The 19,568-nt window shown below is 43.1% G+C and overlaps 1 protein-coding gene across 2 annotated transcripts in view; it reads right to left on the minus strand.

The window, feature by feature from the left end:
- The window catches only part of STAT1 (signal transducer and activator of transcription 1), a 50,827-nt gene extending 32,046 nt beyond the window's left edge, over nt 1-18,781 (minus strand). For both annotated transcript variants that reach the window (XM_056111793.1, XM_056111794.1), the window contains exons 1-8: nt 18,660-18,781; nt 18,208-18,338; nt 14,506-14,634; nt 12,929-13,073; nt 11,380-11,478; nt 3,001-3,090; nt 1,496-1,574; nt 114-205 (exon numbers count right to left, since the gene is read on the minus strand). In XM_056111793.1, coding sequence (XP_055967768.1) covers nt 114-205; nt 1,496-1,574; nt 3,001-3,090; nt 11,380-11,478; nt 12,929-13,073; nt 14,506-14,633 — 633 coding nt within the window. In that variant the 5' untranslated portion in view covers nt 14,634; nt 18,208-18,338; nt 18,660-18,781. The remainder of the gene's footprint in view (nt 1-113; nt 206-1,495; nt 1,575-3,000; nt 3,091-11,379; nt 11,479-12,928; nt 13,074-14,505; nt 14,635-18,207; nt 18,339-18,659) is intronic.
- Between the last annotated feature and the right edge of the window lie 787 nt (nt 18,782-19,568).

Raw genomic sequence — 19,568 nt, forward strand, 5'->3', positions numbered from 1 at the left:
GGATTCTCAGCCAAGTGACTAGAAGAATAACTTTTCCTCTATTTTAAACTTTAAGTCCATTATGTACATCCTACGATGAAAGTAACAAGTTGATGTGGAAGAAAAATCACTACCTTTCTCTTATTGTCAAGCATTAAAAACATCTTCTGGAGTAACAGCTTTTCTTGTTTCTGATCATTCGTGGCTACACCATTGGTTTCATTCTCTGCAAATTGGGGGAGGAAAAAAAATACACATGAAAAAGAGACAAAGGCAACTAAACCCATGATTCATAGAGACTTACGAAAAATGGAATCTCAAGGTCATCTCATGATACTGAAACTAGGGTCATTGTCAATCTTTATTGAACAAAGCAAGAAAAATGTCCAAGAATAAAGAGGGGATACTCAGAAACAAAATTCTTGCTTTCGATGACCCATGTATACTGGCAGCCATCCTTCCTGGTATCTGTCAAGACTATTTTCTAAATGCACATAAGTGACAAAATTCAAAATTGCAGATGAATCTAGTAACTTGGAAGAAGACTTAGCCACTGGTAGTAGTAGTGAGTAGGTGAGATTTCTCTCACGTATAATTTTATCAGATTGTGTGAATAACCCCTCCATTCTAACCTGTCTCCTCCCAATGATTTTCAGGTTGGTAGCAGGAGTCACACATTCTACACAATTTGAGATTATTCCCAGCTGTTTTCCTACCACCATTAAAAACAAGAATGAAAAATAATATTTTGAAATCTGAGGAAAAATGCTAAGCCTATGTTTCAGACACACACGTGGAGCCAGGGGGCTGTTGGAAAGAACTTCAGGTGGAAGGCCAGGGGCACGCCTGAAGGCAGATGGATCAGCCAGATCAGCAGGTCAGAGGTAAAAAACACACAACCAATGGGTTAGCAGTAGGGGTGGCTATCGCTCCCCAGGGAATAGACAATCTCCAAGAGGTAAATCTGGACACAATTTTAGTTGCCACCATTAGGAGCTTGGAGATCAGTTCTACTGTAATCGTCAACATACATGCCAGCAATGTCGTTCAACATCCTAGGACATAGTAGACACATAGTGGACATGGTAAAGTACTAGAACAGTACTCAGGTTAAGCAATCCTGACCTGGGTCATGAAGAAGCCAAGAGATAACACTCAGAGTCAGAATCTAAGTAGTCAGAAGGAAGGAGATTCATCATCTAGCACAGAGAGAAACTGTCACTGTCACTGTCCTCCCACTGTTCATCGATTTTCTCAAGCGGGCCCAGTAACATTGTGAGACTTGTTGCTGTGTTTGGCATATCGAATACATCATGAGTAGCTTGCCAGGCTTTGCTGGGTGGGCGAGATACTCTCGGTATCTTGCCGGGCTCTCCAAGAGGGGAGGAGGAGTAGAACTCGGGTCAGTCATGTTGGCTGCGTGCAAGGCAAATAAATGCCCTACCCACTATGCTATCGCTGCAGCCCACAGAGAGAAACATTTTTGGAAAATAAGCACTACTTCAGGTTTTCTTACCTCTGTTCTGAAAGGTTTTGTATTTGAAGTCATATTCATCCTGTAAGTCTTCCAGGGTCTTGATATCTTGCTCTATACACTGAAAATGAAGACAGAAACAGGTTGTCCACTTTAAAGACTTTAGAAAACAAAAACATTGCTTCCAGAGGACACAGAAAACCAGGAAAAACAACCCTGTTCCTTCTAAGAGGGAAAGGACCAACAAATTCTAAGCACATAATTGAAATCATTTCTATTTCACTTAGAAAGGTAGAGTAAATTCTTATAGAACAGAAAAACTGATGGCCTATCCATGCTGAGTGACATGACATCTGCTTTAGTTCATGCTTCCTTATGTGGTGAATGAAGCTGCAGCAAAAAATCTAAAATTCAAGAAAATTCTTCCTGACATACAAAGCCAAGGCCAGGTTGGTGGGACCCAGAGACACACAGGTGACTACATGCCTTGTTGGGGAAAGACTTCTGTGGATAGACCTTGTGTAATGTGGGGCTCTTGGTCCCTGATCCCAAGTAGCTGTAAGAGTGGACGCGAATGATCACAGGCCTTCCTGGGCTCTGAAGTTGACCTTAGTTTCACAAATTATTTTATGCGTTTTATTACAAAACCACTGGGGATGTTTGACTCTAATCAACAATGTATCAGAATTTCTTTCAATGAGTTGTTTTGCTCCTTTTCCAACACTTCTTTGATTTTTTTGACGTTAGATTGATTTTTTTCTTAAGTGAAGCAAGATGATTTTATTAAACAAAAGTTACTTAGAAAGATGCAAGAGGATGTGGCTGGAGTCAGGAGTAATAGTATAGTGGATAGGGCACTTGCTTTGCGTGAGGCTGACCTGGGTTCAATCCTCAACATTCCATATAGTCCCCAAGCACCACCAGGAATAATTCCTGGGCACAGAGCCAGGAGTTTAGTCCTTAGCATTGTTAGGTGTGCCGCCTGCCCCAGTTAAAAGAAAAAAAGGTTCAAGAGGAAAAAAAAGAGAAGACGTATGTGTTCAAGAGAGAACACCATCTTCTCAGAGTGGAAAAAGCAAACAAAGAGGCACAGAGACAAACCAGAGACGTGTTCAAGGGAGAACATGGGCTTGAAGAGCAAACCCCATTTTCAACTCTTTAGACAAGTGCTGGAGGGAAATGGGTCCCGTGTCTCCGGAAGCTTTGTGCAATACCCTAGACTACTACCTCAATCTGAGCCACAGACACAAAGACTATGTCGAGCAGTGACATCTAGTTCATTAGGCAACAGGGCAAAGTCACCAGTTATTGCCTGCTCCGACAAGGAAGAAAAAAGATAGGCACATTCTTTTGAAATCATGAAAGGAGCCATAAAAGCTGGGCTCCTCGTTTGTTCTGCCTGCATACTGAATTATGGTTTGGAACCTCAGTACAATTTTATCAGCAACATAAAAGACTGAAAAGCAATTATGAGGGCAAGTGCAACCTTCCCTATTCCCCCCACCCCTCACAAAAAAGTTATGAACAAATGTTGTGTATGGACTCACCATAACATTGTCCTTCACATTTCTGACTTTGCAGTCAAGCTCCTTCTGTTTGTCCAACATCACCGTGCTCTGAACACTGCCTGACTGGGCCTGTGATGGGAGGTAGGTGGGAAATGGCCATCATTTCCTCTGGTGTATTTACCAACCACTTTACTTTCCACATGGCACATGCAGTGCTGGAACTCGAGGTCTCCCGCACAAAAGGCAGGTGCTTCAGCCACGGAACCACCCCCAGTCCCAGGAAAATACACACATAAAATCAGTACAGATGCAGAGAGGGGAGGAGAATGTTCATGTGCTTTTAAAAGAAATTTTAAACATTTATTTAAATTAAATAAAAAAATTAATTTAATTTAATTTATTTGAGGATGGAGCAATAGCACAGAGGGTAGGGTGTTTGCCTTGCATGCGGCCGACCGGGTTTTATTACAAAACCCGGTCAACAAGTACTGGAGGAAAATGGGTCTCCGTCCTTCTCGGAGAGCCCAGCAAGCTACTGAGAATATCTCGCCTGCATGGCAAAGCCTAGCAAACTACCCGTGGTGTATTCGATATGACAAAAACAGTAACAACAAGTCTCACAATTTGTTGTGAGACATTACTGGTGCCCGCTCAAGCAAATCGATGAACAACGGGAGGACAGTGCTACAGTGCTTACCTTCCAAAGCCAAGTAAGGTCCCTCCTACTTTGCCAGATGTTCCCAAGTTTCCTACAATCTACCCAGGAGTATCAACCTAAAAGAGCTCAGTTCTCAAAAACCCTAGCAAAGCCAGACAAATTCTTAAGGCTATAGAAAGCTTGAGCAGTCTCAATTCATGCCTACTGTAAATAAAAGTTCTGGAATTTTCCATCAGTTCATATAGTTGCATATTACCACACAGGAATTTCAGGGTTTCTCAAATTCTGACAAGATTACTTTTATTAACCATGCACTTATATGTTCAAAGACACTGCAATTCACAATGCAGTCCCCAGAAGAGTGGAGTTTGAGAGCTTGCTGGAAATACAGTCTCAGAATCTCAGAATCTCCTCAGAATCTCCAGAAGCAAACACTTAGTAGGTCAAGGCTGGCAACGACCTAGACTTGGTGGTAGAGTGGAACACTGGGCCAACCCTGTCCTCGCAACAGATTCTACTCTAGAAAGATGTACATCTTGTTTAGAATTGAAGTTCTCCCTTGGCAAAGATCATGTTGTCTACCGTACTGAATATCCCACATAGCACAGATTATATGAAGACATATTTATATATATAGATAAGATATAAAATGTATATATTTTTATACACTCAAATCTACTGGTCTATTCTTTCTTTATACCTGGATTTCCCCTCCCATTAGAAAGTTTGCCCTACTCGCTGGGCCACCCCAGGTGGGAATAGGCTTTGTGCCTTGGCCTGTTCCCCTGGCAGCCCGGTGGCCACCATCCTCCAGAGGCCACTGACATGCGGGGCCTCACGGGATGGGGGTGGAGCCGGCTCTTTCTTCCCTGTTCCAATGAAACCCTGAGTCACCGACCACAAACGGCCATTCTGGCTCCTGATCATGATGCTTAACAGCCATGATCCAAGAGACTCATGAACAAATCTCAGAACCGAGCAGGTTTTGGCAGAAATCCCTCCAGATCTGATTGTTAAAATTTCAAAATTTCGAAATCGCGTGACCACTACTGTAGCCACGCAACATCATATGTTATTTATAACCAGCAATAGAAAACAAATTGTCTACTGATGCCTTTTCAGCAGATCTGAGTTTTGGGGTAAAATTCCAAATAATAATGGTGGGTCTGGTGTCAAAATATTGAATGTAATCAAAGAAGAGAGAGAGTAATTTGGAAATCATCTGCCCCACAGGTAGGGGGAGGGTAAGGAATGGGGGTACACTGGGGTTTGGGGGGGTGGAGAATGGGCACTGGTGAAGGTATGGGTGTTTCATTGTATGACCGAAACTTAAACCTGAAAGCTTTGTAACTGCTCTAACGGTGATTCAATAAATAAAATTATTTTTTTTAAAAAAAAAGAAAGTTTGCCCTACTAAACAAGATTACGAAGGAGTTCACTCATTTCTTCCTAGTCCTTTTTCTCTCTCTCCCTCCCGCTCACCTTCCCTTCCTCCCTCCCTTTCTTCCTACTTTTGAAGCTGAATGTGAATATGGGTCCAATTTTCACTTTTTGCCAATTGTTTATCCATTTTAAAATCAACTGAAAATTTCTTTTCTCCAGTGCTTTGAGTTGCTACACTAAACAGATACCTTCCCAAATGCAGCTAGGTTTATTCATAGATTATATCTTCCTTGTCTCCTGCTGTTTTTTTAAACCTGAACCCTGAACAAAATACAGTTAGAGTGTTTCAAGTACATCTACATGGGCTAATCAAATCTCCTTCTGCTATTCCATGAGTTTCCTCGCTTGTTCTTCATGTCTACTTTTCAGATGAATTTCTGAATCAATATATAGAGTTTCAGGAAACATCTTGCAATGTTTTATTGGAACTACATTAACACCGTGAATTAACTGAAGAAGGGCTGATATTTTTACAACATTATTTTCTACTCTTATGGTTTTCTCTGGTCTAATTACACCGGTCAATATGAACAACACAGTGCTCAACAGCAGTAGGAATAGCGGGCGTCTTTGTCATGCTTCCCACTTATTGGCACTTTCCAAAGTATGATACTCAATAAAACTGATATCGACATAGTTTTAATAATTTAAGATGTACCCAGAAGTTCCTATTTTATTGAGTTTTTCTGCAGAAATGAGTGTTTGATTAGTTTTAGCATCTGTGAAGATAAGTAAAAGTTTTCTCCTTATATTTACTTATATGATGAATCACATTAAGGGAATCCAAGACACAACTTAGTCATGTAATAAAATAATAAATTGTACAGGGGCTGGAGTATACAGCGGAAAACAGTGGAAAACACAGTGGGTCGGGTGTTTGCCTTGCACATGGCTGACCCAGGTTTGATTCCCAGCATCCCATATAGTCCCCCGAGCACTTCCAGGACTAATTCCTGAGTGCAGAGCCAGGAGTAACCCCTTTGCATCGCCAGGTGTGACTCAAAAAGAAAAAAAAATTGTACTGATAATGATGCAGTTTTTTTCTTCAAAAAGTATTTACACATAAACAAACATTCATACAACACAATAAAAAGACAGCTGCATGCCTGTTCCAGTCTGTCCTTCTTGTTGTCACACTTGATTTGGCTTGTGAGGAAGAAACACCACAAGATAGTCACCTGCTCTAAGAATCCTCCTGCTCCAAATGGAAGCAGCAGTCCATGCAGATCACTAAAACCTTGTTTCCTCCTACTTCTTCCTCTCACACCTGAAGCTACACCTCTACCCTACTTCCATTTGGTTACCTGGAGCCATCTGTCCTCCAGTTGTTCATCAATTTGCTCGAACAGGCACCAGTAACGTCTCCATTGTGAGACTTGTTGTTACTGTGTTTGGCATATCGAATACGTCATGGGCAGCTTGCCAGCCTCTGCCGTGTGGGCAGGATACTCTCGGTAGCTTGCCAGGCTCTCCGAGAGGGACGGAGGAATCGAACCTGGGTTGACCATGTGCAAGGCAAACGCCCTACCCGCTGTGCTCAGGTAACTGAAAAACAGTCACACTAAGCTTCTATTCAGAAGAGGGTGAAGTCTTACCCTGAAACTCTCTGACAGACCAGAAAGGACAGGAAACCGCAGCTCATCAAAGGTTCCCACCACAATACTGCCCCCACCCTAACGTTCTCATTTTACCCTGTACCTCGCCGAGGAACAGGGAGCTGTATATGAAGAGGTGCTGCCAGACATTCTCTCTCCCCACCCCACAGAGGAGAAAACTGAGGAAGATAAAGTGACTTCCATGATAAATTAATCTTTAGAAAAGATTTTTTTAATCACCATGAGACAGACCATTACAAAGTTGTTCATGATTTTGTTTCAATCATACAGTGTTCCAACATCCATCCCTCCACCAGTGTTCATCTCCCAGAACCAATGTCCCCAGTTTCCTTCCTACCACCCCCCAACTCCCTCTCTCCCAGTCTGTATCTATGGTAGCACTTTCTCTCTCTCTCTCTCTCTCTCTCTCTCTCTCTCTCTCTCTCTCTCTCTCTTTCTCTCTCTCTCTCCCCCCCCCCCTTCTCTTTCTCTGCCTTCCTCCCTGCTCCCTCTCTCTCCTCTCTTACTTTCCCTTACCTCCCCTCTTTCTCTCTCCTTTTGGGCAGTGTGGTTTGCAATACAGACATTGAAAGGTTATCATGAATATTCTTTTACCTTCTTTTAACACTCAGTTCTTCTACAGCATGATTATTTACAACTATTATTGTCAGACTGGCCCCTTCTCTATCTTACCTACCCTCCTCTCCCCACACACTCGTGGTAGATTCCAACCAGTGACCAGTCCTCCTGACCCGTTTTCCTTGTCTTAGATATTAGTCTCATACTATTTTTTTTATATACCACAAATCAATGCAGTCATTCTATAATTCTGTATCTGTTCCTCCCCTCCTGACTCACTTCACTCAACATGATACTCCCCATGTCCATCTGTTTCATAGGCAAATTTCATGACTTCATTTTTCCCACCAGCTGTGTAGTATTCCATTGTGTAGATGCACCATAGTTTCCTTAACCGTATGTCTGTTCTTGGACATTTAGGTTGTTTCCAGATTCTGACTATTGTGAATAGAACTGCAGAAGTGCGGACAGTGTTTCTGCTGTGTGTTTTTGTGCTCTAGGGCATATTCCCAGAAGGGGTATTGCTGGGCCAAATGGAGCTCAATTTCTAGGTTTTTGAGGAATGTCCATATCATTTCCCAAAAAGGCTGGACCGACTAGTCGGCATTCACACCAGCAATTAATAAGAGTTCCTTTCTCCCCAGGAAAATGAATCTTAAGAGTCATACAATTCTAGGTGAAAGTTCCAAATATTGTGAAGTACTTGTATTTTTAAGTCTTAGTATTCTCTGCAGAGGAGAAAACTTTGCACCTACTTTGGGGCCTGGGAGACAGTCAGCAGTTGTAGAGAATGCCTTGCCTGTAGCTGATCTGGCTGGAGTCAAGCATCACAGAGTGCAACCCCCTGAAGGCACTCAGCATCTCTAGGGTGGCTGGGTTATCATTCCTTGGGCTTGAGTGTCATTCCTTGGGTTCTTGCACTGAATTCATGGCCCAGTTGCCTAAGAATCTCCACTGGGGTCCCCAGGTATCCTGAGCACTGCTTTGAAGTCCTTCCTATTCTTCCAAGAACACAACATCTAGTTCCAAGTTTTGAAAGCACTACTTCAAATAAGATGTTTATGAAATGCAAAGGGCTAGAGCAATAGCACAGTGGGTAGGGTGTTTGCCTTGCATGCAGCCAATATGGCCGAACCAAGTTCGATTCCTCCGCCCCTCTCGAGAGCCCGGCAAGCTACTGAGAGTATCTCACCTGCACGGCAGAGCCTGGCAAGCTACCCGTGACGTATTGGATATGCCAAACACGGTAACAAGTCTCACAATGTTACTGGGCCCGCTCGAGCAAATCAATGTACAACAGGACAGTGACACTGATAAAATGCAAAGAGCAAAGCCCAAGCTATGAGCACTTAGCATACAGTAAGTCAGTCCAAACCAAGATCACGAAGATGCTCTGAGTTAATTAAGAATTTGGGGAATTAATAAGGAATTCAAAACTCCTTGCATCCTTTGCCCCCCGCCACAGCAGTGCTTACTCATTTGGCTCTGTGCTCAGAAATCAGTCCTGGCAGTATTCAGGTGACCTTATGGTGTGCCGAGGATCAAACCCTGCTTGGCCACATGAGAGACTTACCAGTTGTATTATCTTTCCAGCCCTAATGACTAAATTTCTTAAATCCCATATGCCTACCACAGAATTTTAGCAATTACAAATTCATGGATACCCTTATTTCACCTATAATCTCCCTCCTCTTCTCAAAAACAGAATTATTTTTGGAACAAATATCACACATTTGAAAAGCAAAATATCACTTTTCAAATAGATGTCAATATGAGTGGAAGATACATTACTAAGTCATAGTTACTGGGCTGGAGTGATAGAACAGTGGGTAGGGCACTTGCCTTGCATGTGGCTGACCCAGTTTTGATCCCGTGGCATCCCATGGTCCCTTGAGCCCTGCCAGGAATGATCCCCAAGCGCAGAGGCAGGACTAAGCACTGAGCATTGCCAAGTGTATCTCTTTCCCCCCAAATAACTAAATCACAGTGACTTTATCAAGTGGAAAAATGATTCAGTTCGAAAGTTCCCTCCAGTAGTCACATAGACAACTTTGGAAATGAAGCACCAATTCTTTTTCTTTCCTGAGCAGCCTGGGCATCCTGGTCCTTCCCTTGCTTCTCATGCTCTCTCTGGCAGCCAAACAGCCTCCTTGGTGCTCTCTGGGATCTCAGGGAGACCTCTCCCCAGAGTTCCTGCATTTGTAAAGAGGAGGTCAAAAACAGACCAGCCGCCAAGACCAAGCAGAGGTAGATGAGCATGAGAGGGGAAAGCAAAAATCAAGCACTCTGCCTCCCACTGCCAAGTCCAGGCCAGGACAAAAATGTGAGCCAAGGAATGCCTGGCAGCAAAGGTGGACAGTTCATTCCTCTGTCAGTCTCTGTTCGTGGCTATCTGTCCTCTTCAGTCCATTAAAATATGGAAATGGCCCATCACATATTACTGTTAAGATGAGAAAATACCAGGCCAGAAAAATCCCAGGGGAGATGGCCAAAGGACTAGAGGCATTTTTGCATGTGGGGATCTTGGGTTTGATCCCTGGTACCATATGGTCCCTTAAGTACTCCCAGAAGTGGCTCCTCAGCATCATTAGGTATGAACCTCCAAATAAAAAGAGATGATAAAATCCCACATCCCTGGCACCACATATGGTCCCCTGAGTCATGCTAGGTGTAAGCCCTGAACACTGCTAGGTGTTCAACCAACAAACAACCAAACAAACAACCAATCAAACAAAAATTTCCTGCTGAAAAATCTCTCGACTAGTCCATATTGAAGATAGGCATACTTGTCCTTTCTGAGAGACAATGCAACTCCCATGATAAACACCTATTCACTGGGTAGGTACCAGAGGTTAGCACAAGTCAGATGCATCTCTAAATGTTCAGCAGAGCAAGACAACTTCAGTGTGACAGAGAGAAAGGAAGTAAATGCCTGGGGAAGTAGTCAGATTCCTAAAACCAGGTGGCCAACAGAAATTGCAGAAGATTCTTCACTACCAACACTGCAACCCTGGCTCCCTCCATGGCAGGCTCACTCTGTGGGCTATTTGCGAGTTAAAGGCAGGAAGGACACATTCCATTGTGACCCGGACACCCTCCTCGCAAGTTGGAAGGGTCTCAGCTAGAACAATGCAGAGCACAGTGATTTGATTTCCCAACTGTCTGCATGTTGGGCTGTTTCCACCACCCAAAAAATAATGAATAAAAACTGTAAACCCTAATGGGTTTGCATTAGGATTAGTAAAACTCTGATTTTAAAAAAAACTCAGTAGTCAGATAGTACAGCAAGGAGGGCACGTGCTTTGCATATAACTGGTACTGGTTTAATCCCCAGCACCAAATATGGTCCATTGAGTCCCACCAGATCTACGCCCTGAGCACTGCTAAGTATGGCACCCAAACCAACAACCAAACAAACAAAATATTCAGTGCTAGTTAAACTTTGACTTACTCAGTGTCCGGCTATGTTAGGTATGTAACAAAATTGCAATCCTATTCAAGGAGAAATTCTTAATTTTTCTACAAACTTGCTCTTCTGCTTTGGAATCTATGGTTTCTGATATAAACTCTGCTATCTTCCCGGTCTTCTCTGAAATAGAGGCAACTTTGACATTTGCTCTCCCTCACTCCCATTTCATTTTTTTTTCAATGTAAGCCCTATTGGTACCATGTTTAAAACTTAACTTGAATTAATAATGTACTCCTTCCTGCCTCTACCTGGTGTGCTAGCACCTTCTCTTCCCTGGACTGCTACCAAGAGCTTTCCAACAGTTAGCTGCCTGCTTTTTTCTCTTGCCCCAGAAACTCAGTAAGTTTTCTGACCCTGATCTAAATAGACAAGTCACAGATACCACATTGTTACCTCACACTACAAGGCTTTGTGATCATCACAGCAATTATCACCATTCAAGAGCAACAGTCTATGAATTGATTTTTTCCTTCACTAGAACGAATTCTATACGCTTAAACCCCCTTCTTAAAACCTGGGCCTGTGAGATCTCTGCATCTCATTATCCTTACTTCTTTGGCTATGAAATCATAGGGCTATTCACAACTGCCTTGAACAGTTTCTACGAGGTATTTGCTGAATGAATGAATGAATTTCTATTTTATTACCTAGGTATTCAATTAGATGGAAAGTACCTGATTGAATCTCTGGGCATTTTCCAGGATTTTCCTTTCCTCCTTCAGGCAGTTGTAGATAATCATGGACATCTGTATTGGATCCTCCTGAAAATTATCCTAGATATGATAGAATAAACACAAATTAAATTTTAGAGTATTTTACAAGGCATTACAAATTGAAATCATTTTGCTCCTATCCACTGAGAAGCTGTCTTATACTTATTAAATTTTATAGAAGTTAGTTTTCTTAGACTCAAAAATATTACTCTCATAAACTGTGACCAAAAAATGATGTTATCTTTCAAGTATATAAAAATACCTAAATCACCTTTTGATTTAAAACTAAAGCTACTTTCATTCAGGGTACAGAAAATATTTTTACATTAATGTCTACTGTTCTTGAGGCCAATTTTCTTCTATTAGAATCCGGAAACAATGCAAATGATACAAAACTCATTCTTTCAGCTTACATTCCTCAATTAATTATCTTTTGGTCTGCTATGAATTAAATAAAGCAAGAATACAATTCTCGGTTCTTTCTGGTTCCTTGTCAGGACTAGTTTGCAAACTAGTGGCAATTATGATTCCTTGTAATGGCTACTATAGGAAAGCAAATTTCTTTAAGTTAATGTAATTTCCCCACTCACTGTTATTTATAAAATCACAGACATAATTATAAAGGAAGAGGAAGTCTCTCAACTATCTAAATTGAATAGTTGGGTTTTGTTTTATAAAGCAAGAAAACATTAAAACACAAAAGGTCCATGTATACAGAAATGAATGAGGAAGCCAGGCTTAACATTATACATTGAGAAGATGTCTAAAGAGTAAAACTTTGTGGCATTACTTGCTCCTGCCTGTACCTCCTTTGGCTTTTTCCGCGGAGGAGGGGGAAGGGCAACTCTACCAGAAGCAAGACAAGACAGAAGTTTTAATTCACCAACTCATCAAAAGGCCTTAGGAATATCAATGCTTTATGACTTCATTACTGTACCCATGACTTGGTACATTACTGTACCCAAATACATTACAGAACTCATCCTTTGTGCCTAAACACCTTGCCACTGCTCTTAAACACTCCCTTCTTGGTTTAAACATTGGCAATTTTTGGTATTACATTTTCTTAAAACTACTGACATTGGGGCTAGAGCAATAGAATGGTGTGGGTGGGTGCTTGCCTTGTACCCAGATGACCTTGGTTAGATCCCCAGTACCATACACGATCCCTGGGCTCTGCCAAGAGTGCTCCCTGAGCACAGAGTCAGGAATAAGCCCTGAGTACCACGGGTGTGGCACAAAACCCCCCAAAAGGTGAAAACAAATGAAAATTACTGACACCTAATAGGTGATACACTGAAATTTGAAGACTCCTTACACGTTTCTGAAACAGTTGTCTTGATTTACTTATGTTTTAAATATTCACCACATAAAGATACTCACCACATATAGCCTCTGTAACTCATCGTAAACACTGTTTGTTTAAAAGTATTTGCTGGATGATTAACAACTCTTTTGGATAAATCAAACACGGGCGCACGTCAACTAAAATGCTCAAGCCCAATCATACCTGAAGATTACGCTTGCTTTTTCTTATGTTGTGCTGCAATAAAAAATTATTTTGCAAGGAAAAGCGGCTGTATTGATCGTCCAGCTGTGACAGGAGGTCATGAAAAAGGATGGTGGCAAATGAAACGTCATAGGCAGCATGCTCCCTGCAGGATTGAAAATGCACACAAATCATGTGGAATACTATTTCAAGTAGAGAAATACTGCTTTTTTATTGAAACAATTTCAAATAACTAAAAGTATTTTTCTTAGGATTTAGTTATTTGTTTTAAAACTTTTTTAAGTAGCAGTTTGTACATCACTAGCATAAAAACTCTAAAACTCAGGTCTGATGAGGTAGCAGAATGGGTAAGGCATTTATTTTGCATTTGTCTGGCCCCAATTTAAACCCAGGCACTGTATATGGTCTCTTGAGCATCCCCAGAAGTGATCCCTGAGCAAAGTGATAGGAATAAGCACAGCCAGATGTGATAAAAAAAACACACCAGAAATTTTTTACAAGGTATTGTCAATGATGGTCTCTGGAGGGGATAAAACCAGCAGGGTTCTCATAATCTTTATGAGATATCTCCTTCCTATTTATTTATTTATTTATTTATTGAATCACTGTGGGAAAAGTTACAAAGCTTTCAGGTTTAAGTCTCGGTCATGCAATGATGAAACACACTTCCCTTCACTTATTTTTCACAAGATATCTCCTTAATTTTATCACTTTCTTCTGATCTCTCATCTCTGTTTTGCCATAGGTCAGCTCTATACCTTTTAACAAACTTCTCTCTGTAGCCTTGGTCCTAAGTCAAAATATAATTGGTGTCAGTGTTACTTGATTTGTCCAAAGTTTGAGAAATAATGCTTTGGCTAAGCTTGCTCTTTAAGCCCACGTTCTCCCTTGTTCTTGCTTGCTCATTTCTGTTTCTTTGCCAGTTTATTTCCACTCTAAGAAGCCTGTGTTCTGTCTTAAACATCTCTCTCTCTCTTATTCCTCACGTCTTTCTCATTTCTGTTTCTTTGCTAGTTTATTTGCACTCTGGAGAAGCCTATGTTCTGTCTTAAACATCTATCTCTCTCTCCCTCCCTCTCTCTCTCTCTCTCTCTCCCTCCCTCTCTCTCTCCTTCCCTCCCTCCCTCCGTTCCTCCCTCCCTCTCTCTCTTCTCATATCTTTCTAATTAAGTTTAATAAAAACCATCTTGCTTCATAAAAATAACAAAGTGCTTTGAGTAATGTATTTAACAGTATAGAAATACATGCCACTTTTCAGGCCAGAGTGATTGTACAGCAGGTAAGGCATTTGCCTTGCATGAGGGCAACCCAGATTCAAGCCCTGGCATCTCATACAGTCCCCTAAGCTCACCAGGAGTGATTTCTGAGCACAGATCCAGGAGTAACCCCCAAGCGCATCACCATGACCCCAAAATCTAAAACCCCAAAGAAACACGTGTCACATTTAAAAAGTCAGCACAGTTTTATGGAATAGATAATTCCAATAGCTATTGTTGAGATTCATCTTAATGAGGCTTCAAGGTGCTTAATCATCAACTGTAATAAAACATCTCCCTCTGTTAGTAAACTTTCCTTACCAGTCTTGCTTTTCTAGCCATGGGGCCAGGTACTGTCTAATTTCCATGGGAAAACTGTCATCATAGAGTTGATGAACCAGCTCCAGGAATTTGGAGTCAAGCTGCTGGAGTTCAGACCACTGAGACATCCTAAAAAGAAAGAAATTATAGCTTATAAATAGAAGCCCTCAAGTCCAAAGAAATCAGATGTAACACTGCATTTTTACTGATGCTTTAAATATTATTTGCAGGGGTAGGTGTCAGGACCACTCATGGTGGTGCTCAGGGTCAATTCCTGGCTCTGTGCTTAGGAGTGACCCTGGAGGTATCTGGGGACCCATATGTAGTGTAGGGGAGGTAGGAGGGAAACTGGGGACACTGATGGTGGAAAATGTACACTGGTGAAAGGATGGGTGTTAGAACATTATATAACTACAAAAAATCATGAACAACCTCGTAACTGTATCTCACTGGGATTCAATTAAAAAAATTAAAAAAAGGTCTGTGATTCAATAAAAAATTTTAAAATAAAATAAAAGGTATCTACACTTTTATCAAATAAATAAAAAGATCACAAAAACTGATCATAGGGGCTGGAGCAATAGCACAGTGGGAAAGGCGTTTGTCTTGCACAGTTCGATTCCGAGTATCTACATGGTCCCCTGAGCACCGCCAGGAGTAACTCCTGAGTGCATGAGCCAGGAGTAACCCCTGTGCAACGCTGGGTGTGACCCAGAAAGAAAAAAAAATGATCATAAAAACTCTCCAAAAGTTGCCTTTACAAAATACAATACATTTATAATTTAACTGAAAGAGATTTAAACTGATATTTTATGATTTGCATCCTGAAATGATTTTTGTCATAGATCTTCTAGAAGAGATGCTTTTCCTCTTTTGCCTATGACAATGAATCTCACAAAAAATCTTAAATTTCAGCCATAATGTTTTTTAAAAGATTCACTGTCCTGTCACTGTCCTGTCATTGTCCTCCCGTTGTTCATCAATTTGCTTGAGTGGGCCCAGTAACATTGTGAGACTTGTTACTGTGTTTGGCATATCGAATACGTCACGGGGAGCTTGCCAGGCTTTGCCGTGCGGGCGAGATACTCTTGGTAGCTTGCCGAGCTCTCCGAGAAGGGTGGAGGAATCGAACTCGGGTCAGCCGTGTCGGCCGTGGGCAAGGCAAACGCCCTACCCGCTGTGCTTTATCATTGTTAAATATAATTTGAAAGGACAAAGTAATATCTCTTGGGATAACTAAGTCAACTGTCAAACACAGAAATTCTGAAGATGAAAATATAAAACAAGAACCAGGGAGAAAGCTCAAATGGCTGGAGCACATGTCTGGCTTGCATGAGACCTTGAGTTCAACTCCTCGTACCCGTATCTCGTACCACATGCCCCTGCCTCCTTCAGGTGTTTCAGGTGTACCCCTTCTGCCCCCCAGCACTGCAGGGCCTGAGCAGACCCATCCTGGGGCCAGAGCACCAAACTGTTCAGCTTTCACAGGTGGGCCAAGTGGACCTTAGGCTTCCTGAGCACTGACTGTGAGCCTCCCAAAATAAAATTAAAACGCAGTTTAAAGAAATCCTAACCTCCCTTAGGAAAACAGAGAGCATCTCAACACCATAGGATAACTTGAGATTTACACCAGTGTACCACTGACAATAAAGAGGGGATATACATGAGTATTATACAGTCTCTGAGGACAGGTTCTGGGTTGTCAAGCAGGTGATGGAATGGGACAGGTGCGCTTGGTGGCGAGCACACATGCGCAAAGCTCAAGGCATTCTTTTCTTCGGAAACAGCATGGTAAAACCAGGAAGCTAATTGCCAGGACCGACAACATTAGAAATGGAGCCAAATCAGGCCGATCGGTACACTATCTATAGCGATTCGATTTTTCACTTCAAACTTATCTTACCTATACTTCAGAGGATTATAAATATGTGGATCTCTCCCTCCCTCCAATCCCCCCTGCCTGCCCCCACGTCAGTGTCTCCTAAGGCTGGTCTGCAGGTGAACCAACAGGTCCTGGGTTACAAAACCTCTTACTTCTCAGATGAAAATTTAGGGAACCTGTTTTTCTATCAATAGGTGATTCTGGGTGGACTATACAGACAGAGTACTTGGCACAGAGCAGGTGACAAATAAATTCATGTCGACATTTCCAAATTCGCTCTGCCTTTTTTCACATAACGTGTTAGTAACACAGTGTGTAGTGTGACTGCACTTTCCCCTCCATCCAATCACCTGGCTCAACTCCCAAATTCAGGACTGACTCCCATCTCTCAAGCCCTAAAATCTCCCACCTCCAACACTCCATCTTCCCAGTTTAGCTTCCTGGAATATGTGCCTCTTTTTTCAAAGCGCACGATAACTATTATATATTCTTTTTTTTTTTTGCTTTTTTTGGGTCACACCCAGCGATGTTTAGTGGGTTACTCCTGGCTTTGCACTCAGGGGGACCATATGGGATGCCGAGGAATGAACTTGGGTTGGCGGTATGTAAGGCAAATGCCCTACCCACTGTACTATCGCTCTGGCCCCCTGTTGTATATTCTTAAGCATATTTCGAACCTCCCCACTCCCCAACCTCCCCACTCCCCACCACCCACTTCATCTAACAACAGAGCGATCTAGTGATCCAGTAACCCAATTATCTACCTTGGCAAGGTGGAGGGGTGGGTGTGTGTGTGTGTGTGTGTGTGTGTGTGTGTGTGTGTGTGTGCGTGCGCTCGCAACATTTCTGCTTTTATCCGTTACTTACCCTTGGGATAAAAACAGTTGTTTTTATGGAGTAATAGTACAGTGGATATGGTCCTTACCTTGCACACAGCCAACCTGAGTTCCATACCTGGCACCCAATATGGTCCCCAAAGCCCATTGGGAGAGATCCCTGACTTCAGATTCAGGAGTAAGCTCTGAGCACTAGAGGGTTTGCCTGCCCACCCCCCCCATGCCCACTAAAACCCCAAACAAAACAAAGTTCGCTTTCCTAGAAATTGCTGCTCTTCTAAAACTAGGTATGAATGTCACTTCTTCCACAAAGCTGAGATTTACCCAGAGATTCTAGAGTTCAGACTTAACCATCATTGCATTCTGCTGGAACACATCTGCTGTGGCATCACTCTGCCTCCCTTATAAAAACTCCGTTATCTCCCATGAAACAGGCATGTAATTTCATGTAGGAAGCATGACGCCAACACCAGAGTTGCCAGGAAAAGTTTTTTTCCCAAACATCTTGCATATAACATCAACCCAACAATAGTTTACCGAATTAAAATATGATATATTTCTGATTAGATTTTAAAAGGGAGCAGTAAGCCCTACTACATATAGTGAGTTTGAGTTCTGCCTCCTCTCGAAGCAACAGCTGCACACAGGGTTGTGCTGGAGGCGGTGGTCTTTTGTCCCATAAAAACCAATCATCTTTCCACCCTACATAAAGACACCTAGAGCAAGTCCATCTCTTACCTACAGATCTCCTGCCAAGTCTGGTAACAATCTCTCTCTCTCTCTCTCTCTCTCTCTCTCTCTCTCTCTCTCTCTCTCTCTCTCTCTTTCTTAGACTACACAGTGGGGGGGCTGGAGTAGGAGGTTTGCAGGAACTACACAATTCATTCGTCTTTTGTAATCCAGAACACTTCGTAGACAAAGGATACATAATCAAAGTTCTAAAGTCAGGTACTCATTCATTCCTTGCAGCAAACTTTTACCGACCTGCCCCCACAGGTGGTCCTCACACGGGGCTGGGGATTGGACCCACGCAGCAGCCACACACAGCACGTCTGGGCTCAAGTCTGGGGTTTTTGCATACACCGGGTGCAAGCGTCTAACTTTTACGCAGCACTCTGAGGATGAAGAAAAAAAGAAAGAAAGAAAGAAACGTGTCAGAAAGAGGCAGGGAAGAAGGGAAAAATTAAGGGGGGAGAGAAAGACACGGTGTTTTGAATAGGGGGAAATATTGTATTTCACAGGGTGTTTTTTTTTTTTCTCTTTCTTTTCTTTTCCCTCCCTGGCAGGGGCAACCGCACCATCACCCAGAACAGCACAGGGAATACTCGGGTCACGCTGTCTTTCCAGGATGACGGTCAGCAGTGCAAGGACCCGACGGCGCCGCCGCCAAGCGACCCCCCTGCTACTGGGACCCCTCACCCCCCACGCCTGCTCACCCTGCGCGCTGGGCCGGGAAGCGGTGAGCGCGGAGATGCTGCGACTCTCGCGCGCACCCGCTCTGCGCGATCTGGGGGAACCTGGGGTCCGGTGGGCGTCGACCGGGTCGCGGGTGTGTCTGTCCAGCGGACACTGGAAAGCGAAAGTAGCTGCGGGCAGAAAAGGCCGCTCCGGGGAGCCCCGCCTCCTGCGGCGTCCGCCAATCGCCGGGCGACCGCGGCGCTCGGCCAATCGGACGCGGCTGTTCCGCGAGTGCGCCACCTCCCGCCGCCACTGGACCGCCTCGCCCACATCCTGCACCCCTCGGAGGCTGGAGACTGGCTTCCCGCGTCGAGGACTAGTTCTGTGTTGCAAGTTGGTGGGCCTGCGGTGATGTTTACATACTTTAAAGAACCGCCAAAAGGAAGTTCAGTGTTAGCGAAAGTTCACTTTCGAATCCTGGCCATGGTCCCACATCTGGGAACCCCAGGGAGACAGAGGTTGTAGACTTTGACGTTCTAGAAGCTCCGGTTAGCAAGAGACCTCCGACTGGCCAAACCCAGAAAATTCTCTGCTCTTTTCTTGACCCCCAGTAAATGCTGGCACACTTGTTGCCACCATTCCTTGGCCATGCCTGCCATTCATCGTTGCTCCAGCCTGCCTCCCTGGCACTCTCTTCTCATTTCTGCTCTGCTTCTGCTACTGAATCAGTGTTAATGTCATGGACCTCATCTTGGTCAGCGTCACCTACTCTTGTCCTCATCTATCCTGTGATGACCTTGTCCCCAGCTTCAATTTCCTTCAAGATGTAGAGGATACCTTCTAGGGTATTCTGTACACTGGCCATAGCTTCCTGAGCACCTCATCCATGTGTACAGTCTCCCCCTTTTGCCTTTCTATTTGCATGAATAGTAAGCTCTGCATCATCT

This window comes from Sorex fumeus, unplaced genomic scaffold, assembly GCF_029834395.1.
Source record: "Sorex fumeus unplaced genomic scaffold, SorFum_2.1 ptg000014l, whole genome shotgun sequence".
NCBI classification, from domain to species: domain Eukaryota; kingdom Metazoa; phylum Chordata; class Mammalia; order Eulipotyphla; family Soricidae; genus Sorex; species Sorex fumeus.